The sequence below is a fragment of the Passer domesticus genome, unplaced genomic scaffold (genome assembly GCF_036417665.1).
Source record: "Passer domesticus isolate bPasDom1 unplaced genomic scaffold, bPasDom1.hap1 HAP1_SCAFFOLD_218, whole genome shotgun sequence".
NCBI lineage: Eukaryota > Metazoa > Chordata > Aves > Passeriformes > Passeridae > Passer > Passer domesticus.
In genome coordinates this window covers 17,463-41,271 of record NW_026989997.1, presented here as the reverse complement: position 1 = coordinate 41,271, position 23,809 = coordinate 17,463, and the positions used below count along the sequence as shown (strand labels likewise).

At 51.5% G+C, this 23,809-nt stretch overlaps 1 protein-coding gene and 4 long non-coding RNA genes across 7 annotated transcripts; 3 read left to right on the top strand and 2 right to left on the bottom strand.

Moving 5' to 3' along the window:
• The first annotated feature begins 870 nt into the window (after positions 1-870).
• LOC135292136 (uncharacterized) lies at positions 871-2,802 on the top strand. Its single transcript, XR_010354650.1, has 2 exons — positions 871-937; positions 1,483-2,802. It is a non-coding gene; the product is annotated as an uncharacterized LOC135292136 (long non-coding RNA).
• Positions 2,803-4,202: 1,400 nt separating this feature from the next.
• Positions 4,203-6,516, top strand: LOC135292137 (uncharacterized). Of its 3 annotated transcripts, XR_010354653.1 has the most exons (5): positions 4,203-4,351; positions 4,464-4,605; positions 4,923-5,313; positions 5,459-5,601; positions 6,100-6,516. It is a non-coding gene; the product is annotated as an uncharacterized LOC135292137 (long non-coding RNA). The 3 variants fall into 3 exon arrangements; XR_010354651.1 differs by lacking the exon at positions 5,459-5,601; XR_010354652.1 differs by having other exon boundaries at positions 5,459-6,165.
• Positions 6,517-15,338: 8,822 nt separating this feature from the next.
• LOC135292135 (uncharacterized) lies at positions 15,339-16,224 on the bottom strand. The gene is made up of 3 exons (XR_010354649.1): positions 16,154-16,224; positions 15,823-15,879; positions 15,339-15,552 (listed from the first exon to the last, which is right to left on the bottom strand). It is a non-coding gene; the product is annotated as an uncharacterized LOC135292135 (long non-coding RNA).
• Positions 16,225-17,666: 1,442 nt separating this feature from the next.
• Positions 17,667-20,735, bottom strand: LOC135292138 (uncharacterized). The gene is made up of 9 exons (XM_064406369.1): positions 20,265-20,735; positions 19,910-19,974; positions 19,475-19,807; positions 19,141-19,289; positions 18,736-18,883; positions 18,343-18,527; positions 18,123-18,260; positions 17,728-17,842; positions 17,667-17,684 (listed from the first exon to the last, which is right to left on the bottom strand). Exons 1-9 carry the CDS (start codon positions 20,380-20,382, stop codon positions 17,667-17,669), a joined length of 1,269 nt encoding a protein of 422 aa, XP_064262439.1. The 5' UTR covers positions 20,383-20,735.
• A 570-nt stretch (positions 20,736-21,305) lies between these two features.
• On the top strand, positions 21,306-23,503 carry LOC135292140 (uncharacterized). Its single transcript, XR_010354655.1, has 2 exons — positions 21,306-23,011; positions 23,129-23,503. It is a non-coding gene; the product is annotated as an uncharacterized LOC135292140 (long non-coding RNA).
• Positions 23,504-23,809: the final 306 nt, after the last annotated feature.

Sequence of the window (23,809 nt, the reverse complement as noted above, 5' to 3'; positions counted from 1 at the left end):
TGGATAACCAAGGAGGCAAAGGGTATGTTAGTTAGAAGGGGGTTTTTATGACTCAGAACAAAGGATAAACCCATCTCAAACAAGATGTTTTTACCAAGCAGAAAGATAGCACAGGCAAACAAGTCAGCAAATGTTGCAAGTAGAAAAAAGGTCTCAGAATTTTCCACTGCAAGAAAACTGAAAAACACCTTCTAGCTTAAACTATAATGTACTAACATTTAGTGATTGGAGAATACTAACATGAATATGGTAATTGTATTAGTTATGATAGGCTATAGATAAAAGTTAAGGTATAGATTGGTTCTACTGTATTAAGATGCTCAGGAGAGAAAAGTATATAATGCATTTGTAACCTAAACTAAGGGGCTCCAGGCCTGCCTGCAGCTGCAGCTGACAGCTGTAGGCTCAGGCTCTGTCGCCCACGACCCTGGAACACCTTGCATGCAATAAACTGCGTTTTGGAAGAGCCGCCTGGAGTCCCGCATCTCTCATTTAGGCTCTTACACCTCCCCAAAGCACAGCTTGGAAGGTTGAGCCTGGAGCTGAGGAGAAAGCAAAGTCCCTGCCAGGGTGGAATTGTGGTGCTCGAGGTGTGGCAGCGTGAGGCTGGGCCATGGCCGGCTCTGTGTGCCAGGAGCCGGCAGCGCTGGGTGCAGGGAGCCCAGGGAGGGCACAGAAACTCTGGCTGAGAAATGCTGGGGCACAGCGAGATGGGCGAGTGCAGCCGGCCAGGGCACAGGAGCAGCACGCACAGGGGGCACAGCCTGCAGGACAGATGGCCAAGGGCTGGGCAGGGCTGGCAGGGCCACAGGCACCCAGGCCTTTGTGCCCTGGGCTCGGGCAGCGCCTCTGGAGGCCCCACAGCTGGAACTTTCCTGGCAGGGGCTGCACTTTGGCTCTCCCTCGGCCTCCCTGGCCAGGCTGGCAGGGGCTGCAGGTTGATGGCATTTGTCCTTGCTGCCCCTCACATCCCCCTGCCCCACAGAGAGCCCCGAGCCACCCGTGAGGGACAGGCCCTGCTGGCCCAGGCTGGGCTCAGGGCTTGGCCTTTCTGCTTCCCCCAGCCAGCCCAGGCCTTGCTCAGCATTGCAGTTCCCTGCCCAGAGCCCTGGGCTCCCTGCACTCCTGGCCTCAAGGATCTGCTCTCACCAGTCCCTGGGAGCCTTTGGCACTCCCTGCCCTCAGTGGGGCCCAGCCATGCTCCACGGCACTTGGAGTTTTGCTGCTGACTCCTTGAGCAGCTTCTTCATCCTTCTCTCAGTACCTGAGGCTCCTGGACCCAGCCCCAAATCCACCGTGGGGCTGATTAAAATACAGAAAGCCCTGGGGGGCTCTTTCTCTTCCTTCAATTTTCCTCCAAGTCTCCAGGGCTTGTGAAGCTGCTTGGAGTCAGCCTGGAGTTCTGTTAAGGAGGGAGATTTCAAAGTGCACCGACGGCATGATGTTTGGTTTTAATCACGTGTGTGGTTTTTTATTTTTCAGTTCAGAAAAGAGGTGAAAGAACGATTCCCCAGGTGATCTTGATGCTGAATGTCTCCCTAGGAGATCTGGGCATGGAGAGGAACAAGCCCCTTGCAGGCTGACCCATTTTGGACAACCTGCTCCTCACCCCAGCCTCACCATGTCTGACATGGCCCACCTGGGACTGACATCCCAAAACATAAAAAAGTATGCATTTTAAAAATAAATAAGATTGATTAATTTATAAAATTATAATTATAGGTTTTTTAATTTATATTAGTATTACTGTATATTTCTATTACCTTTGATATTTATGTGAAAAATTGAATACATTTTTAGCAGTCAAAAAATTATTTGTCATTGGTTTTAAATAAAACAATTCCTTTCATTAAATCATTGACCACTACTGGCCATTTATTTCTCCTTCTTAATGCTAATTAGTGCTATTTTTAGATCTTTTGACATATTTTTTTATTATTTTCATGGACAGGGTAAAAGGGGCCACTTTGGGGTCCCTGGAGACATTTCTGGGGCACATTTGGGGCAGTTTTGGGTCTGGGCAGTATGATAAACAAGTCCACTGAATTTAAGGATCAAATAATTATCTTTATTATTTTGCAAGCAAGAATAAGCAAGGACAGCACTGGGCGGCCCGGAGTCTCCGCTCCACTTTGGCTCACAAAATCCTATCCCCTGAGTCCACCCTTTATTGCCTTCTTCTCCGGGTTTAGGGATGACGTGATCTGTCTTCTGCACTTGCTCGTTCAGTTGCTAGGGGGTCTTTTTCTGCCTTCTGGTGGTCGTGGGATGAAGGCTTAGTCCCCCTTAGTCTTCCTCTTTGTGAATGCTGAGTGAACTTATGCCTTATAAGGCATATCTATACAGAACACTATACACTTTCTGCAAGCTCAGCAATTCTAGCGAGTTTAAGGATTGCTATTACAGCTGCTTCTCATTACTTTCCTTTCACAAGGCATAACTTTACAATGGAATTCCCAAAGCACTATAGTAAACCAGCAACCATATGTATCTGCACGAGAAGTTTTTTGGCTATTTAACTATTGTTTTATATTGTATAGTTATTTAGCTATTGATTTAATTAATGAACAAACGTATTACTACTTATTACAAATCCCCATTTCTTTTTTTACCAATTTTGTTCATTAAATCTTTCTAGTTCTTTCTTAGCAAGCATTAAATGAGCTGCCTCATCAGTTAAGCTATGTGCACTAATTATAGGTGCTAACTTCCTTAGTTTCTTCATCATATTCCAATTCATAATGAATGGAACTGCTGACAAAATAAAACCAAGCACAGTCAATATCAACAGAACAACAATGGGATGGCATATACTGTTTAGGACCCCTGCGGCATTAGGAGACCAACCGAAAAGGGTATCCCACTGGATGTCACCCTGGAAATGCCAGTGGCTCTGGAAATGCCAGCTGAGAGCTCTGGCAGTGACTGACACTGCACTGAGAGGGGCCACAGTCCTGCAAGGGGCTTTCATCAGGAGCAAAGAGCAGCCTGGAGGGTGGGCAATGCTGGATCTGTACCACTGCGTGCTCATCCTTCACCTGAATGTGGAGCTGCCCCCAAAGTTGCCATGGATCACTTTTTCTTTTTCTCCTCTTGGGTATATTTTGGAGCAGCTGTTCTATGTGGCTTTTAATGGTGATCCTGTGGCAAGCAGCCATTTGCCTGCTGTGCTATCCTCACAACTAATACTAACTCCTCATTCCCTGTAGTTTTATTTGGGGTTTTTGATCTATTTGTTGGACTGGTTTGCGTGGGTTTGTTTGTTTGTATGGGTTTTTGTCTGATTTGGTTTGAGGATTTTGTTTGCTTTTTTATAAATGACTGGTGAAGTTTTCCAAACTCAAGAAAATGTAAAGCAGGCTCGACTTTGCAGAAATTACTTTGGGCTGGGTTTAGCTGCATCCCCCAGGCTCAGGATCACTAGTATATTTTCAGGTTTTGCTCTGCATATCAGCCTGCCCAGAATCTGCTTGGTGTTTCACAAATGGAGAAGACAATGGACATTGTGCCAAGCTTCCTTTCAAACAGAAAAACCTGGGTCAGCATGACAGAAAAGAAGAAACAAAAAATCACCAGTTAGAAGAGAACCAGTGTCCCACCATCTTCCTCTCCACTGTTATTAATTTTGTACATTTAGAGGCAAACGTGGGTCTAAAGCTTGCATCTCTCAGTTCCTGATGCTATTTGCTACCCTGCAGCCTTGACTGGCCCTGATGTGACTGACAGCTGGGCAAGTGGGGCTGGGGATGCTCAGCCTGGAGAGAGGAGACACTGGGAGGCCTCACTGTGGCTCTGCAGGACTGGAAGGGTCCCGCAGGAAAGAAGGGGACAGAGTGTTCAGCAGGGCCTGTGCTGACAGGACAAGGGGGGATGGCTTTCAAGTGCAGCAGGTTGATTGAAGCTGCATCTAAGGAAGCTGCTCTTTTCCACTGGGGGTGGTGGGGCACTGGCCCAGGCTGTGCACAGAGGCTGTGCATGCCCCATCCTTGGCAACAGGGCTCTGAGCAGCACGCTCTGGGGGAAGACTGCTCAGCTGGGAACAAGATGTTGTTCTTCAGGCTCCCTTGCAAGCCCAGCCCTTCAGGGACTCCATCATTCCATGGTCTCCACTGTCCACTTCAGATGGAGCCTGGGAACTGTGATGTCACAGCCCACGCTCCAGCTGGAACGTCCAGCGCCCAGCAAAGAGCACAACACAACCCTTGGCTGCTGTGTTTGCACACTCTTCACCCTGCTCCTGCCCACTCTGCTTGTCACCTGCCCCCTGATAAGCCCATCACTCCTGAAAGATCCTGAGTGCCTGGATTTTGTCATCCAGCCCTGCAGGATGCTCCCATTTGTCCTGAGGAAGGTATGGTGCCATTCCATGGAGGTGGACACTCCCCACCTGCCAAGGTGGGCTGGAGCTCTGTGGGCATGGAGTGGGACAGGGACCACACTCGGAGGTTTTGCTACCTCTGCAGGCTGTCCCAGACAGAGAGGAGGAGATGGAGGTAGATGCAAAGATTGATATGGAGGAGGAGATGGAGGTGGATGTGGAGGTGGAAGAAGAGATGGAAGTGGATGTGGAAGAGTCCATTGAGGACATGGACATTGATTAAAAAGGTGAGGAAGAGGCCATGATCTTGGCATGAAGAGTAATGCCAGCAGCAGGACAGGCAGAGTGGGTCTCCTGCTGCCAGGCTGGGGCTGGGCTGGGTGCTCCCTGCTCAGGGACATTGTAGCCAGGGCACTGGATTCTGGTGGCCATCCACAGCCTGTCCTGTGCCTGCTTTGCTCCACACAAGCTCCATGCCAGAGCCAGCCAGGCTCAGTTCTGCTAGCAGAGTCCTGCTGCTGGGCCAGCATGTGCCAGCCTAGGGGCACATGCAAGAGCCCTCTGTGCCTGACTGGAGTGACCGTGGCATTTGCTTTTCTTCCAGGACCGATGGACATCATGGACAGAGATGTCACCCTTTTGTACATACCTTTTACATTTTGTTGTTGTTATATAGGTTTTAGGGCTTTTTGTCTTCTGTAAATATGTTGCATCTATTTTTGCTAGATAGGTTCTTATGTATATATGTTCTATCAATTGTTGTTGTTACAAATATTCTTACAATGTAAATGTGTTCTGTATTTTTGCTGCTGTTTCTCTGTAATAAACAAATTTTATTTTTCACACCCCAGTTCTCCTTGCATTTGCTTCAGGCACAGGCAGCATTTTGCAAAGTTGTAGTTTCCACTTGCTGCAGGTTCCCAGGGCTGGAGGTCCCTGGCATAGCCACCCCAGGAGTGGGGGTCCCTGTGCACAGAGGGATCCCACTGACAGAGGTGAGCCTCTCTTGCAGTTTCTCTGGACACACTTGGGAACTGTAGGGGCAAAGCCCAGTGTGCCCTGGCCCACGGATCCCATGTTGGAGCAGGGCTGAGCCTGTGTGCTCCTGCAGAGCCTCAGCCATGGCTCTTCCCTGGGCAGCCCCAGGGCTAAGGAGGGTGCACTGTGCTGTGGGCAAGCCCTGCTCCTGGGCACCCTGAGGGGCTGGAGCCAGCCTGGAGGGAGCCTCAGCCCTACATGGACCAAGATTTCCTTTGGAAAACCCCCTCTGTCCACAGACTCTGGTGAGCACAAGAATTGATCCTCCTAGTTCAAGGTGTGACCTTCATTGGCACAAATGTGTCCTTTGCACTTTCTAGCACAGCAAATGTCAGTGCTTGTAATCCCTGTTCTGCACACTCTGCTCAGGCAGCAAAACATCTGAACCTGAGGGAACATCTTGAATTAGCACCAACCTGCAGAGAGCTACAGGGGGAGAACCTACCCCCAAGCACCCAGAGAAATACTTGACACTGATAGTCTGGGGCAGAGCTGACACTAAAGTATTTTAATGCCAAGAGAGAGGCAAAGAAGAGATGGAAAAGAATAAGACATCTTCTCAGTCAGTGGGAATGGCTTGAAAGGGGGGCGGGGTGGGGGTGGATTCATGGCCAGCTGATCCAGTTGACACCCCCTCTCTTCTGGCCATGGCCAGAGCTGGGTGGGATGGCCCTGGCAGGACGGTCTCCTAGGATTCCCACAGATCCAGGCTCTGACTGTGGCTCTGTTCCTCTCCCTTCCAGCCCTTCAAGCCCTGAGGAGAGATGACAGCCCTTCCCAGAAAAACATAGTTGTTAAACAGATATTCAGTTGGAGAGTTACAGAACTGGCTCAGAAGAACCAGTGTTTGTTGAAGACCTGCAAATGCCATGGAAGATGAGAGTGCCTTGAGACCAGAAGAGACCAGCTGGAGCTCCAGGCACTGCTGATGATTGGCACAGCTAAGCCTGTGGGAAACTTGCATGGCTTCAGCCCTCTCCCTGCTTATAGATAGCTCCCTCCCTCCAGCCCTCAGACTCTGCCCATCCCTTCTTTTTCCCTCCACTCTCCCTCCCTTTTCACGGCTCTTTCCCTCTAGTCCTCAGATCCTGCCCTTCCCCTTTTCCCCACCCAGCTCATTCCTTTGCTTCGCCTTCTATTAATAAACAGTTTGGCTCCTTCACTTTGCCTGCATCCCTGTGGAGCTGCAGCAGAACAAATCCGGGGCCCTGGGACACACAGGCCCCTGCTGCCGCTCTCTGCCACGCCGTGTTTTGTGCACAGACCCAGAGGAACGAGGGCAGGTCAGGCTGGCACGGTCCCTGTGCTGAAGGTGCAGTTCCACAACCCTGTGCAGGTACAGATCCTGCTGAGCACACGGAAGGCCAGCAGTGGCACAAGGAGTCTGTGTGTCAGGAGTGAAGTCGTGTCTAAGGCCCTGCCACATTTGATCCGCTGCTGTGCACGTCAGCAAGATAATGAAGAACAGACAGTGAAGGAAACCTTATGGATGAACTGGTGGGAATGTGACCCTTGAGAGAAACAATGGATTGGTCAATTGATGGGAAGTTAACCTGTGAAAGAGGAACAGCACACAGTGGAGCTGTGGTTGGCATGGAGGTGGTATCAGAAGCCATTGCGGCCTCATCTGATGCACTGGCCAAGCGTGAGATGACGTCCTAAGTGGAAAAACTGCAGAGGAGGAGATGTCAGGCCTGGTTCTGGTGTGGAGGGATGAAAAGGACAAAATGCACGCCCTGTTGATGCAGGGGATGCCCTGAAAGTGGGTGGCCTGCCTGCCTCTCCCACTGCAGCACCATGCTGAGATCCCCTGAGAGGAGCCCAGTGCTCCTTGCTCCTCTCTGCTGACACGTGAGCCTTTGTCTGGGTTCGGGGTGGCCCTGGCTGTGTGAGGGGGGCTACGTGGGCACGAGACAGCCGGTCCTGTCCCGCTGGGTCCCAGCAGTGCCTGGCAGCTGTCCTGCATCCACGTCAGGATGCTGGCCAAGAGCGGTCCAGGAAGCTGAGGCACAGGTCAGGGCCCATGGTGCTCCCTCAGGATACAGCAGTCCCGAGGGGTCTCCCTAATTCAAAGAAATCTGCAGACAAATGCACTGTCCACCAAAAGCCCTTTTATTGAGCTGACGGGAGGGCAGGGGTCTGCACCCACCAAAATGCTTCTCTGCCATGTATAAATTTCAGTGGGTTGATGTAGGAATTGTATCAAAAATACCATCCATCTTTACCCTGCTGAGGTGATTGCATAGGCAGCGGGTTAGAAATACATTCTGTCAGATTCCTGTACTTGAAGCTGATGTCCAGGCGCTGGCCAGAGCGGTCTCCATACCCTAAAGCAGCACTTCTTCCTCATGGCTTCCCTGCACAGGGCTCATTCCCTACTTGCCCTTCTTTCTTCTGCTAGAATGTGTGGAATGTGACTAAAGCTTTTTTCAAGTCCCTCTCCTGTCAAGTTAGGCCCCCAGGTTTTTCTTATGCTAACTGGTGCTAAGTACTTCCCTGTGTCTGTGCTAAGTACTTGTTTGCTTATGTGAATTGCTTGTGCTTATGTCAAACAAAGGCCTTGTTTCATCCTCCCCTTCTCTTTATCCTGATGCAAATTCTTTTGCAAGATTCCCTCCACAGTCCACAGGACATGTACTGTTATGCTGCTCTTTTAATTTTCTACCACATTCATAGGTTCATGATGGTTAAGAGGAGGGTTATTTTTTTTTTTTTTTTTAATTAGAACTGGTTTGCTGAGGAAGCTAAAAATCTGAGGAGCTGTTGGTGATTCCAGATTTGACCATCACAAGAAGACATCTGACTCATGATGTTCTCTGTCTTTCTCTATTTTGGTGATGATTTAGATAATTTCTTTGATAGCAATTTGAGTGTCCATAAGGCTCTGTGAGATGCATTTTTGACTTCTGCCACTAGCCATTCTATATTAGGCTGGTGCAGCATTTCTTTTAGAACATCAATGATCCTTCCAGTTTGGAATTTGGGTGCTTTGTGATACACATCGTACGCATTCAGCATAAGCTCAAGAGAAGTTATTGTGTGGTGCAGCTCAATTAACATCTACTTTTGGTTGTGAATTACAAATAGAGACGTTATCATTAGCAGTTTCATTTAATGAATCTGTTGTAATAGTTGTGCAAGCAGATCTCACCCAGGCACATCCCCTTCCCACATAACATACCTGTGACTGTGCATGGGTTACTGGGCTCATTTCACAAATACAAGGGCTGCCCTCAGTGTGCAGACACTGATCCTCTCTGTCAAGCCCTGCATTTTTGCACACAAAATTCAGTGCATCCCTTGGCACACATGCTTTGATACTAAGAGTTTGCCAGTTTCCAGTTTTCTTGTTGAAAATGGCCCACACATTATCCTGAATGGGTGTGACAGTTACATGAGTTCTTATAGCTCAAAGGGCCAAAATTGGAATTACACAGTATCTTGTTGCATTCTTAATAGTTAATGTAAAAGACTGCAGGGTTCTGTTCATTCTATGTGAAACTGACCAATTGCCACCAAGTGTGGAAGTCTTTTTCAAATTCCTTTGTGGTTTCATTTTTAGGCATGATTTAGTTAATTCTCTTGGCAATTTCCCCAGCTCTCCTTTTTCTAAGTTTTCCTGAGATTACAGACCATAGCCACAGCTGAGCTTGTCTACATTGAAATGCTAAAGAAATGTTGCCCTGTAGTTTTTCCATAAAGCCAACAACTGCTGGAAACAATCCTGCTGTGTATTGTTGGCCAGGGTGGTTAATAGGTTAGCTGCCAGGCTGTAGGTCTGGGCAAGTGTTAGCAGGGCTGATCTGAGAGGAGTTTGTGTCTGTCCAATATAAGAATTCACAGTGCTTCATTTATTGGCTAAGACTTCTTGATCAATAGAATTTCATATTCCCAGTTCAGACCCAAACCGTCCCCTTAAGCCTTTTTTAGACCTATGATTTGGTGTCTGGGAATGTATCCATGACTCCCAGCCTTTTAGGCTTTGCTGTATGAACGGGTAGTATTGCTGTTTAATTTTGGATCTATTAGCCTGTATTTTTACCTCCAGGTTTTCAGAGAGAACTGTGGATTTAGAAGCAACGATTGTTCATTTACTTTTCTTACCACAGAGTGAAAGACTTTATTATTTCACATATGGGTCCCGTGCTATGCCATTGTTTGCTCATGTAAAGTTGTTTGTTTTAATTTTAAATGCCTATTGTGTGACCCATTCTGTTTTGCTCCTTGTCGAGTACCCAAGGCATGGTAACTGGTTTCTTCAGATACATTGCCTGCCTTTAGGCAAGCGTTTCAGAAACCTTCAGAAACCTTACACTGGCCCCTGGTAGTATTACAAAGGACACTTACTTTACTAAATTTCCCAGTACAAATGGCTGAGTATTCTGAGTACCTCAGCCCACAAGAGGATGTAGTTGTGCTGTCAGGATTCCATGCATATCTGGGTTGCCATCACACAGTCATGACATTGGGCATGATATACCCTAACAGGATGATTGTGCTCCCGGCTTCCCCTCCAACTTGATTGGTGACTATTTCTGATGGCCTGGAATATGCCAAGAATGAAATTCAATTCTCAGAAGCAGATGCTCTGTGAGACCTGTTCCATGTACTAAGCATACCAGCAGGACGATTTATTATTCTAGTGGCACAAGAGCTGCCTGCTGGAAACAATATTTGTTGGGTTGCATTCCTGGCAGGCTCAATTCCTGTATCTCTGTGTGATGATGGTCCTCCCACCCCACCTGTGCACTGCAGAAGAAGGGAACTATCTTGTGCTAGGTTATAGTCTCCCATTTTAATTTGCATAGCACAAAAATCCTGATAGGAACCACATGAAAATGGATTCACACGCTGCTTGTTAGAAAGGTCACGGATGTGCATGGTCACTGTAGTAATCTCGTCTAAAAGAGGTTTGTGAGTTTCAAATTTACACGCCATAGAGGTCCTGCTTTCAGGTGGGACAAGAAAGGCCAGCATGGAGTCAGGTTTTCATCAATCTTCAACTGCTTGGTCATTAATCCTTAAAATGGTGTAAAGTGTTTTTACCTTATTAATCCCTTTTAGCCAATTAGGTCCTGAATATTTTTGAGTGTTCCATCTAGCAGGATCTCGCAGGCCAAGGAGATCATGATGGTAGTGACAGTCACCTACTGTGGCTTGGATTCTGATCAGAAATATCGGGAAGACAATGATGGTGTGAAGCGCATCTTGCTTTCTTCTGTTCTTTCTGAGGTCCAGCTGTGGACTCCACTTGCCTTTTGCAGAAGTCTTTTAATTCTGGAACAGTGTAGCCAAGAGGTTAACGCTTCAAGCTTTAAAGGCTGTATAAGTGATTAAAAGTACTAATTAGAGTCCTTTCCATTTTGGGATAAGAGGCTTTCCCCCAGGGGATTTGATGTATACCTGGTCCCCAGGCTGGATTTGTGGAGAGGAGCATCCTCTTGCTCCTCTGCTCAAAATGTGTTGATTTATTTGCTGCAGCTGTTGTGTCAGTTGCACAGCATGGTTCTGCAGATACCCCTCCCCAACTTGTACAGTATCTTCCCCTTGATAGTAATGCTTATATGGTCTTCTGTACAGTATTTCAAAGGGATTCAGATTTTCTTTTGTTCTTGGTCTCCTGGAATCCATAATAAAGCCAAAGGTAGGGCCTGGGTCAAGGTATGTTGGCCCCTTGTCCAATTTTGACTATTTGTTGTTTTAGCAGATAATTCCTCTTTTCCACTTGGCTGCTGGCCTGGGGCCAATACAGCATGTGTAGGTGCCCGTTGATTTGGAGCTTATTGCAAAGTTGCTGTGCAATATTTGCTAGGAAACGTGGCCCTCGATCAGAGGAGATGTCTAAAGGCACTCTGAACCAGGGCATTATGTTGTTCATCAAAATCTTGACAACTCCTTTGGCTTTATTTCTTTGGGTTGGGAATGCCTTAGGTCACGCTGAGAAGGTATCAGTGAAATGTAAAAGGTATTTATAGCCCCCTTTTCTTGGCAATTCAGAAACGTCAACTTGCCAGTGCTGTCTAGGATCTTCTCCTTTGTCTACTGTGCCAAGCTCAACTCTAGTCCTAGTTTGTGGATTGGTTCTAAGACATTATTTCACACCCTTGGGTTACCAGCTTTCCACTAGAGTACAGGTTGCATCTTACTCTTGTCCTTATCAAATAATTATGTAAGGCATCCTCTTCCCACTGTATACAATTATGTTCATCCTTAATTAATTTTCACAATGCTTTTTCAGGTATAACTGTCTATCCCTGAGGAGTTGCAAAAACAATATGTTTCTGTTCTGCTCGTAAATTCCTTGCTAATTCTAGATCTTTCTTATTATACGACATACATCATTGTCATATTGTTCCTTACCTTTGGGAATTAGTGCCTGAACCTCAGCATGGCTTTCTTCTGCTGCTCTTTTTGCAACTTGTTACCCCTTTTGGGGTCTGTTTCTTCTTTCTGATGTCCTTTGCAGTGCATATCTGCAACCTCTTGAGGTACTAGTACTGCCTCCAGCAATTTTAAGATTTCTTCTTGATGCTTGATTTGCTTTCCTTGAGCTGTCAATAATCCTTTTCTTTCCAAACTGCTTCATGGCACCGATTACTCTGAAGGCATACTTGGAATCTGTTCATATATTGATCCTTTTTCCTAAGGCTGGTCAGAAGGTACAGCTTAAAGTGATTTTCTCTGCCTTCTGAGCTGACTTGTCTAGGGCTTCTATCCCCTATTGCTCCATGCTAATTGTATATCCCCATTTTCACTGATCTGCTCTTACAAAGCCACTCCCATCTTTGTACTGAGATTCTGCTCCTGGATTTGGGCTTTCTTTAAGATCTGGGCAGCTGGAATAAAGTGGACTTCATGGTTTTGATATAGTCATGCTACAAAGGTTCCTTGTCTGTCTGGTGAGTGGCCAGGAATGCTGCTGGATTAACTAGAGAAGAGATTAGTTTGGTAATACCACATTGTTCCACCAAAACTGCCTGATGTTTAAGCAATCTGGAGGGTGAAAGCCAACGCTCGCCCACCCTTTTGCTCAAGAAGTGCTGCTACTGAATGTGAGATAAATACAATTATTTGTTGGCCTAGAGTGAATTCTCAGGCTTCTTGGATGTTTGAAACAAGAGCAGCAACTGCTCACAGTCAGGCTGTCCCCTACTCACTTCATCCAGTTGTTTTGAGAAGTACGCTATTGCTCTCTTCTATGGGCCAATTGTTTGGGCCACTACAAGGACTACAATCTCTACGCCCCCTACACAACAAACAAGGGATCAGAGGGTTACAAGGAGCATAGGGCATCAGTCACTTTGCTTTCCCTGCCACTCCTGTCATCGGAAAGTGGAAATGCAGGTAGAGCTACTGTGCTTGGTTCCTGTCAGGTTGTAAATCTCATTCGTGTCAGAGTCACTCTGGCCTTTCTCACCATCTACTTCTTCCTTGTCCTTCACCTGCCAAGCCCCTCCAGGTGACAATGGAAATGCAGTTCCACACATTCACAGTCTTTCATATAACACAAAAGGGTTCTTAGGGGCTTTCCCACAAACTAGAAAATTGTCTGAGCGCTTAAGGTGCTCCGAGCATCCAAAAGATATCATCCTATTGCTGGAAAAAAATTCCCAGCGAGGCTGGGAATGAGGTGATCTCTAGGGGACAAAATTACTTTTGAGGAAAAGTCTGAGTAATTTCTAGAGGGCACATAGAGATCATTATGGGACCAAACCTGAGATAAATGTTAGGGGAAAGAAAGAAAGAACACTTGGGGGGTAAAATCTCAGGTTATCTGACTTCCCAGCACCTCGTCCCTTGCCCCAGCAGGGGAGCTTTGCCCTCCCTGTCCCCAGCCAGCCCAGCCTGGGCACCTCAGGGCTGTCCCCAGCCTCCTGATGAGGCCTGGCCTCGAGGGCTTCTGCCGCAGGCCTGGCAGACGCTGTGGGGAAGCGCCAGAGCAGCTGGGTGCCAGGAACAAGGCGGCTGCCTGGGGGCTGCTTGTGGCCTCCGACACCCAATTCCTCAGGGCTTCCCAGTGCTCCAGCCCCTCAGGAGCCTCCTGTTGTTCTGCCAATTGACAGAGGCCATTTAAAGGACACCTCACTGGAAATCATGTTCTTATTTTACTGTGAATATTAAGGAACCATTGTGAAAGATGATACATTCAATAAAAATGTGTGCTTGGTTTTAGTGAGAAGCAAAAACAAGCAAGGCAGTGCACCTCAATCAGTACTGTAAGAGAGAAAGGAGAGTGATTTAGAAAGATGCATCACAATTGCCTGAATTGTTTATCATCTTGTAGATCCTCAGTTCCTGGGGGGCCCTGTTTTGCACCAAGGACCTGGAGAACCATTCCCAGCAATTGGGAAAATCCTAGGTGGTCCATCCACCCATAGATGAGGTCTCCAAATTTGCCCCAAAAGTCAGTCCACCTTTCATAGGCCAAAAAGTGCAAGTCCAAGTGACTTGATTATATTTTTAGCCCAGAAACACCTGGAGGTGATGGCACACTTCACAACCAGCAGGGGACACAGCTCGGCCAAAGGCCAGACCTCTGCTGTGAGGGCTTCCCTTAAAATACCCTACAAACAAACCTCTATTCAAGTCAGTTGGGAAAGTTTCTTAAAATGACACATTTCTGCCACATAATTACACAGGGTTATGTGACAGTTTCTTAAGCAGCTGGTTTGGAGTCAAACAGCCAGCATCAAGAGTCCTTGTCATCTATTTGTAGCTACATCACACTTAGGGGGATTTGAAAAAGTTTGGAATGAGTTAGAGACCGGATCTCTGAGTTTTTTAGATGATGCCATTTCTTTTTTTTATTTTTGACACAGACAGGAAGGGTGAGTTTGGCTCACATCTCCACCGCATGGCTCACAAGATCACAAGACTTCTAATTACAAGACCTTTTAAGGATTTATTGGCCAATAAAACACTGCCAACAAGGATATTTTGTTTTGGACCCAATCCTTCAACATTTCGCTTTAGGGACTCATGCTACACTGTAAGCTTCCTTAGCCAATCATGTTATGGCAAACAAACCTACAGCACTGCATTCTCCACTTCTTGTTTACTTTTGTAACTACTTTTATTTTTTCTACATCTTAAAGTCTAAAACTTTAAACTTTCCTCCACTTAGCTTCATGTGTCACTGCTATGAACTCTAAATCCACATTCTCGCTTCCAGCTACTAAATTTGGAAACCTTTTCCGAGGTCTTAGATCAAATCCTGTCTTAAATTTTAAGCTTTGCTTACAAGACCAAAGGTCTGAGAATTCCCTACATTTCGGGTTCCAACAACACTGATACATGGAGTCACAGAGTGCCCAGGACCTGTCTTATAAGTCAACTCTGTCAGGAACAAGGCGGATGCCAGGGGGCTGCTCATGGCCTCTGACACCCAATTGCTCAGGGCTTCCCAGTGCCCCAGCCCCTCAGGCTCTCCCCCAGCCCGGCCAAGCTGCCCGGCAGCAGCGCCGCAGCCCCACAGGAGCTCCAGAGGAGCCCCAGCCAGAGGCACCTGGGAGCCCTCAGCAATGCAGCCAGCAGCACACGGCCAGGAGGACACAGATGGCACTTCCTGCCTGCCACAGGCCTTGTGGCCATCTCCAGGCACCGCTCCAGCAGGGATCCCCGCAGCTCCGGCCCTGCCCACCCGCTCTGTCGGCAGCACAAAGGCTTCAGCAGAACCACCACAGGCCAAGGGGCTTCTGGCCATTGTCCCTGCAGCACTGCACACCTGGGCAGCTGGCTGAGTGCAAGCACCATTTTCCCCCTTCAGGGACCCCTCAGCTTGCTCTGCTGCTGAGCACAAGCATCTTTTTCACCGTTTCCTCTCTCTTGCCCTGCAGATCCTGGGCAGCAAAGAAAAGCTCCTGGGAGTCTGTGTATTATAACACATTCTATATTTACAGAAATTCAAAAGAGGAAAAAAAAAAAAAAGAAAAATCTTAAAAGATAAAGGAAAATTCCCACTGGCTAGGATTGCCCCCACCAAGTGTGCCTTGCCCATCAGTTCTCCTCAGAGCTCTGGCAATGCAGCCAGCCGAGCCCTGACAGACGAGGCCGACTCTTCCATGCCCTGCGCAGCTGATCTTGCAGCCTCTGGAAGATGGAATAGTGCCCACGCTGAATTGCCCGGAGGACATGCAGTGTTTGAAGTGCCACCTCTGACACGGCACTGCTCATATCCTCGGTCAGGTGTTCAAGGGCTGCATGAGAGAGGAACAGAGCCACGGTCAGGTCCCGGATCTGCACAGAGATGAGGAGAGCCCCCTGCCAGGGCCATCCCAGCCGGCTCTTGCCATGGCCAGGAGGGAGCAGGGACCAAGGGGATCAGCCCAAAGCGGCAGGCCAGGAATGCCCCACATGGCCCTGAAACCTCTGTGCGTTCAGCCACGGGAGCAGAGCCCTGCACAGCCGGGGCAGGGCTTGTAACTCTCCCTGCCAGTCCCTGGTGTCAGCCCGCTGCCCTCACTCACCACTGCAGATCATCAGGAGCTCTCTTGGCTGCCCCCTCAGGTGCCGCCCGGCCATCCCTGTGAACACAGAGCCTGTCACGGCGGCAGCGGCACAGCTCCCTGCCAGCGGCGCTGCCAGCGCTGCGGCCACACGCCCTGCTGGCCCGGCAGGGCTCAGCCCGGGCCCTTGCCGCACGCTGCCGCCCAAGGGCACGGCTGCCAGAGGGCGGCAGCAGCGCCCGGGCCAGGCGGGGCTCCACGGCGCCGGGCCCGGATGGCACTGCCAGGGCAGCGGGCGGGGCTGGGGCCGAGCTGCGGCGGGCCGGGGAGGGAGCCCGGCCTCGTGGCTCACCCATGAACCTGATGGCCGCCTCTCGCAGGGACTCCTGTGGGCTCTCCAGGTAGCGCAGGGCCCGGCGCAGCTGCTCGGCCGCTCGGCTCGTGTCCTCTGCCAGCTGCAGAGAGCGGCAGCAGGGAAGGCTTGGCGCGGGCTCAGCCCCTGTGGCGGGCGCTCCCTGCGCCCAGCCCCGGCCTCCCCTGCCCGCACAGCCCTGAGGCGCGGCCAGCAGCCGCTGGCGCCGGGCTCCGCAGGGGGCAGAGGGCCGGCTGCTGCCCGGGGAGCCGCGGGGCCGCCCCGCAGCCCCGCCGGTTCTTAAAGCTGTTCTTACCAAGACCTCGGCAAAGGCCAACAGCTTCTCTGCCTCCACCAGCTCTTTGAGATCCCTCCTCTGCAGGAACCCGGCCGCACAATGCAGCGTTTCCTGAGAGGCCTGGAGAGCAGCAGAGACCCAGAGATAGCCCCACAGCCCAGGACACAGGACTCACATCCCTGTGCCACAGCCTGGAGGAGGCTGCAGCTCGGGATGTGACCAGGGCAGCTGGCAGCCCAGCCCCCTGCCACGGGGACACTAGCAGCCCACGAGTCCTGACCTCTGCCACACGCTGATTCTCATCATGGCAGTGGAAGAAGAGTGCAGGAAGGCTCTGGCACACCACTGACTTCAGGGGCTTTTTTCCCTCCTCTGCTACCAAATCCATCACCTTGAAGAAGAGGTCAAGGGAGAGCAACTGCACGTGGCTGTTGTCCTGAATGAAAGAAAAAACCTCAGCGCCATCTACTCCAGGCCCACCTGAAGAGTACAAAAAACCACAGTGCACAAAGTTTCTGGGCAGCACCCAGTGCCCCAGGCTGGGGATACAAAGCCTTACGTGGTCGAAGAGCAGCAGGAGAGCCTCAGCCAGCATCGGGGCAGTGGTGCTGGATACCAGCATGTCTCTGCTCTTGAGCAAATTAGTGAACACAGAGACCGTCATGCCGACCAGCTCTTCGTCTGCATCACCCAGCAGCTCCAGAAGGCTTGGAGACAGAGTGCCCATTCTCCTGGCCTGTGTGGAACACAAGGCTGTGCTGGGAAGCCATGGACGGCTGCACCGCCAACAGCGCCCGGGCACTGCGACCCCACCCTGCTGCTGCAGGGCCCACAGGCCAAAGGCCTGCCCCAAAGCAGTGGGGCAGGTGAGGCAGGAGAGCTGGGAGCAGCTGCCTCAGCTGCTGAAGCCCTGCCAGCCCATGGGGCTGCTTTCCCCAGCGCAGCTTCAGCCGCTGCCCCTTCTCACCATCGAGGGATCCTTGCTGAGCACCACGAGGCCTCTGAGTGCCAGGCGACGCCTCTCCCTGCACTCATTCCTCAGGTGCCTTGACATGATCTCCAGGATGCTGTCAGCACATTCCCTCAAGTCCAGGCACTCGAGGACCTGAAAGGCACAGGGCAGTGACAGGGCACCCGGCCAGCAGCAGCCCAGAACCGCACAGGGCTGGGCCAGGCAGCAGCACAGGGCACGGGCACCGTCCCAGGCAGCTGCGGCTACGAGAGGGCAGAGAGCTGGGAGGCAGCTCAGCCAGGCAGCGCTGGCATTCAGGCTCACCTCCACAAGGAACGCTAGGCCAGGCAGATCCCAGCGTGGCTCCTCCCTGCTGAGCAGCCCAAGCAGACGGAGAGCAATCCCAGAACACAAGGAGAGGGAGCCACGGCGCATCTCTCTGGAAGGGGAAAAAAGACACCAAGAGCCTGAGGTGGGGGGACCAAACCTCTGCCAGGACTGACTCACGGAGGTCTGGTCTTTGCCCAGCATCCCTGGAGAGGATGTGAGCGCTGTGGGAGGTGGCCCCTTCGGGGCACCCTCCTCTCCCAGCCTTTTCCAGTCTCCTTGGCCGTCCCTCGGTGACAAGGCCCTCTGGCCCATGACCACAGGGACTGTGTGGGGCACCCGGGCACAGGGCACAAATGCTGGGGGCAGTGTGGAGGAGAAGGGGGTCTCACCTGGCCAGCAGACCCACGGCATAGTGCTGGGTGTGAGCACACAGCAGCGTGTCCCAGCCACACTTACGCTCCATATCCATCACCTCCTGGTCACACTCCAGTCGGCAGAGCAGAGCCTTCATGGCCTGCACTGCAAACCTGTGTGCAGAGCAAAGCCCAGGTCACACTGGGAGCACTGGCACTGGCCACAAGGGCATGGGAAGGACAGGAGGACTGGGACCTGTTGGGCTTGCTGGGAAGGTGGTGTTCCTCCTGGCACGCTCTCCAGAAGTTTTCAACTTCCTCTGGTGGCATCTGCTGGGTGGTGATGACAACATGGAAGAGCAGAGCCACAAACAGGCGGGAGGAATGAAGGATCATGGCCTCCTGGCATTTAGGCACAATGACCCAGATCACCAGAGTTGCCTGCAGAAGAAGCAGCCCAAGACAGCGCTCAGTGCCCTGGTGTCCATGGGGCAGGGCCCAGGGGCAGATGCAGGGGGAGCAGTGGGCCTGGTGTCCCCTGAGTCTGCCCCTAGCCCAAGTTTCATCCCAGCGACTGAGGCAGGGAGAGGATGGAGAGCTGCTGGAGAGGCAACCGGGTGGCAAGCAAAGGCCAGTTCCAGAAACTCACAGCCAGGGCAAAAACGTCCTTGTTGTCCCCATCGGAGGTGCATGTGCTGTGCACAGGCCAATCCTCCATCACACAGAGCAGTGTTGCCAGCACCTTCTCCATTGTTGGTCCTGATGTGCCTATGGCTCTCCACATCATTGCAGCAGCTCTGTAGGATCAGAGCTCTGTGTCAGAGGCATCTCAGTCACAGTACCATGCCCTGTGCAGCTGTGGGGGCACAGGTGACTGAGCCCCGGTGCCCTGAGGGGCAGGGAGGGAGCATTGGCAGCAGGCTGGGCAAACAGAGGGGCCCGAGGGTCCTGGAGCTCTCTGCCTGTCTGGCAGAGCCCATTGGACAGGCTGTGATGGGCCACGGGCCCTAAAGGCTGGTGAGCCCTGAGCTCTCAAGGCACGTGGGCCCCGTACCTGTCACACGTTGGGGCACAGTGCAGGAGGGTCAGCGCCACGTCTGCAGGGTGTTCCTCAGCCAGCCTCACAATGTCGCTGTGCAGCCTGGCATCCACAGTGACGTGGGACATGAGACTCTGGTGGATGTTCTTCACCATGGCTGGCACCTGGAGTAGGCATGGGGAAGACCTGGAGCGCTGTGTATGGGAGCAACTTCCCCAGGTTCCCCCCAAGAAGTGCCTCCCTTCCCGTCACAATCTACTGGCCTCAAAGGCTGAGGGGGCCCAGTGACCGAGGCTTGAGGGGACACACGGCCCTGGGAGGCCTCCAGTCCTAGCCCCAGGCTGCTTACCTGCTGCTGATAAGGAACAGCACTCTCCAGGAAAAAATCCACAGTGGAAGCACAAATCTCAGGGGGAGTGGGCATGGCTCCAGTATTTTTCAAGGCCTCAGTCTCTTCATTGTCAGTGTTTGTTATGACTGCATCCTCAGTCCCTGATGTGGGAAGATCCTGTGCCCACGTTTCAGTCCCTGAGGTGTCCAAGTCTTGTGAGAGCCCAGCCAAGTCTGGGCTGACATCAGGCTCTGCCTGGAGCTGGGTCAGCCCCGAGTCAGGCTCAGCTGGGCCCTCAGCTGCTGTGGTGTTGGTCTCTCTACGCCGAATGCGCGGGAATTTTCGGAACATCTGCCAAAGAATAAAGGACAGGGAAGCCAGGGATGCTCCAAGCGTAGTGCTCAGCTGAGCAGGTACAGCAGGCCCAGCCCAGGTGGGCATAGCTGCAGGTACCTGCGCTGTTCTGCGGAAGCGGTCATGGCTGGATTGCTGCTCTTGTGTGCGCTCCACGGCTGCATCTGGCAAAGAGCGAGCACAGCCAGAGCTGAGGGGCTGAGGGAGAGGCCGGAGAACACAGCCCAGCCCTGCGCTCCCCAGGCAGGGACAGCCCCGGGATGCCCCAGGGGGATGGAGCACGGCCACTGCGGGGTGTCTGCCTGGGCCCTCTTCCGTCCTCTCCATGGGCATGGCCCCAGGGGATGGGGACGGGACGGGACGGGACGGGACGGGACGGGACGGGATGGGATGGGACGGAATGGGGCCAGGCTGGCTGCAGGCTCCAGTCCTATGGCCCAGCTCTGCCACTCACCCTCCTGCAGTGTCTGGATCTGCTCTGGCTCTTCAAGTTGCTCTCCTGCAGCAGCTCCAGGGCCTTTCTTATTTTTCCCCCGGAAGCATTTGAACAGGCTGAAAAATCTGCCTGCCATTCCACCTTCCAGCCTTGAAGGCACCTTCTAGAGAGATGCCTCAGGATATTGCCAAGTCAGCAATTTCAGTTGTGCCTTGAAGATTTCTGAGACAGAGCGGTCTCAGGATAGCTGCAGGACAGCAAGTCCTGCACTCTAGTCTTGGGGGCTCCTGCCACAATGACAGGAGATTCCTGGTAAATGACTCAGGTCAGCAAGTCCCACAGTCTGGCCTCGAGGTCAGCTGCAGGAACAACACCTCAGAAAAGCTCCGGGTCAGGCAGGAACGAGTGCGCTGTGCGGGGGCTCCTCACAGCACCGCTCTGCCCCGTCCTGTCCCGTCGCCTGCTCTGAGCGCTGTGGAGTGTTCTTGTCACTGCCAGCTCCTATGTCACCACGTGTCACAAAGGACACATTCCTCCATTCCATGCCACAGTGACCATGCTGCAGCGTGTCACAAAGGGCCCTTGCACACACTGACACCTGCCCTGGGGCCGCCCCCAGCCCACCCAAAGTAGCCCTGGTTGGCAGGAATCCCTGGCCCCAAGTGTCTAAGGCAGCCCGACAGGATCTTTAGGAAGGGCTCAGCCCATCAGCAAACGTTGCCCTGCTCTGCGGGCTCAGGGCAGCAGAAGGAGCCCCCAGGGCTGCCGAGGCAGCCGCGCTGGCAAGGGCATGAGGCCTTCCACGGAAGCTGGCATGGCCTCCTTGGGACACGTCCCGGCTGCTGGCCATCCTAAACCCGCGGCTGTGACAGGCACAGGGAACGTGTGGGCCAGGGCACCAATGCTGCTCTGAGCCCTGGGGCCCGGGCAGCGCTGCCATCAGCAGGTGTGGCAGAGTCCCTGCCCAAGCAGAGCTGCCACCCCCCGAGCCCTGGCAGCGCTGCTGCCCCTCTCCTGCCCCAGAGACCTGTGCCCCGGGGGGCTTCTGTGCCACAGGGAGCCAAAGCTCACGTGTACTGGGGGCTGTGCTCCTCCCTGCAGGGGCTGTTGGCAGCAGCACCCGGAGCACTGCTGCAACACCTGGTGTCTGTGAGAAGGCAGAGGCTGTTAGTCAGTCCTGAAATGATTTGCTCATGGAAGGGATTGGCAGTAGCACCACAACACCATCAGCTGCTGAGTTTCCCTGGACAATTGGATTGTTCAGGGACACTGTCGTGTTTCATTGTGATCTTCTGTCAGTTCTTCTGGGAAAAACACTGGCCCAGTCTGTGATGTTCAGTGCTCCATTTGCTGTGTGTCTGTCTATGTCTTAGCTGATGCAAAGCAAATATTTCCTCCAGACCCAAAGAGCTGTGCCTGAAAATTCACAGAGCTACATCCATTTCTGATTTTTTTAAAAAGTTTTCCAGAGCCCGCTGATCATTTTCAAGGTTTTCAGAGAACCACAGAATAATGAGGTTTTAAGACATGTCTAGGATCATCAAGTCCAACCTATGCCCCAACACTTCAATTAGACTATAGCACCAAATGCCATATTCCACCTTTTTTAAAACACATTCAAAGATTCTGATTCCACCACCTCCCTGGGAAGAACATTCCAGTACTTTATTATTCTTTTGGTGAAAATTTTTTTCCTAATATCCAACCTATACCTTCCCTGACGTACCTTGAGACTGTGTCCTCTTGTTCTGTCAGTCACTGCCCAGTGGAAGAGACCGACCCCCACCTGTCTACAACCTCCCTTCAGGAAGTTGTAGAGAGCAATAGGGTCACCTCTAAGCCTCCGTTTCTCCAGGCTAAACAACCCCAGTTCCTTCAAACATTCCTCATAGGGCTTGTGTTCCAAGCCCCTCACCAGCCTTGTTGCCCTCCTCTGAACGTGCTCAAGCATCTCAACATCCTTCCTAAACTGAGGGGCCCAGAACTGGACACAGTACTCAAGGTGCGGTCTCACCAGCGCCGAGTACAGGGCAACAATGACCTCCCTGCTCCTGCTGGCCACACAATTCCTACTGCAGGCCGGGATGCCATTGGCCTTCTTGGCCACCAAGGCACATTGCTGGCTCATATTCAACCGGCTGTCAACCAGCACCCCCAGGTCCCTTTCCACCTGAACACTGTCCAGCCACACTGTCCCCAGCTTGTTACATTGTAGGGGATTTTTGTGGCCAAAACGTAGAACTCGGCACTTGGACTTATTAAACTTCATGCTGCTGGACTCTGCCCATCCATCCAACGGATCCAAGTCTCTCTGCAGAGCCCTCCTTCCTTCCAGGAGATCAACACAAGCTCCCAGCTTAGTGTCAGCTGCAAATTTACTAATGAAGGACTCGATGCCCTCATCCATGTCGTCTATAAAAATATGAAATAGAACTGGTCCCAGCACAGAGCCCTGAGGGACAGCACTGGTGACTGGCCGCCAGCTGGATGCAGCACCGTTCACCATCACTCTCTGGGCCCAGCCATCCAGCCAGTTCCTAACCCAGCCAAGAGTGCTCCCGCCCAAGCCGTGGGCTGCCAGCTTCTCCAGGAGTGTGCTGTGGGAGACAGTATCAAAGGCCTTGCTGAAGTCTAAATAGACAACATGCACAGCCTTTCCTGCGTCCACCAGGCAGGTCACCTGGTCACAGAAGGAGACCAGGCTGGTCACACGTGGCCTACCCTTTGTAACCCCTGCTGACTGGCTCTGATACCCTGGCCATGCTGTAAGTGCTGTGTGATAGCACTCAGCGTGAACTGTTCCATCATCTTACCTGTTACTGAGGTCAGGCTAACTGGCCTGTAATTGCCAGGATCCTCCTTCCTACCTTTTTTGTAAGCAGGTGTCCCATTGGCCAGCTTCCAATCATCTGGAACCTCGCCAGTGAGCCACGACTCTGGATAAATGATGGAGAGCGGCTTCGCAAGCTCATCTTCCAGCTCCCTCATCACCCTGGCATGGATCCCATCTGGCCCCATTGATTAATGAATATCCAAGTGTCCCATCAGTTCTCTGGCTGCCTCTTCTTGGATAACAAGAGGACCATTCTGCTCCCTGGCACCACCTACCAACCCCTGAGGACAAGCTGTCTTACCACCACAGACTGAGGCGAAGAAGGCATTAAGCATTTCTGCCTTTTCCTCATCTTTAGTCACTAGGTTGCCTGCCTCATTCAATAAGGAACAGAGGTCGGATATACCCTTCCTTTTACCATTAATATATTTGCAAAAACTTTTTTTATTCTTTTTAACAGAAGTTGCCAAGTTAAGTTCAAACTGAGCTCTGGCCACCCTATTTTTTTTCCTACATGCACTAGCAGCTCCCTTAAATACTTCCTGAGAAATCAGCCCCTCCTTTAAAAGACGATACATCTTTTTTTTTATTTCTAAGTTCCTTCAAAACCTTGTTGCTCATCCAGACTGGACATTTGCCTCGTCGACTCATCTTTCAGCACACAGGGACAGTTCTCTCCCTATGCCCTAGGGCACATGCTGCAGAAGTTCTGCTGTTACATTCTTTTGCA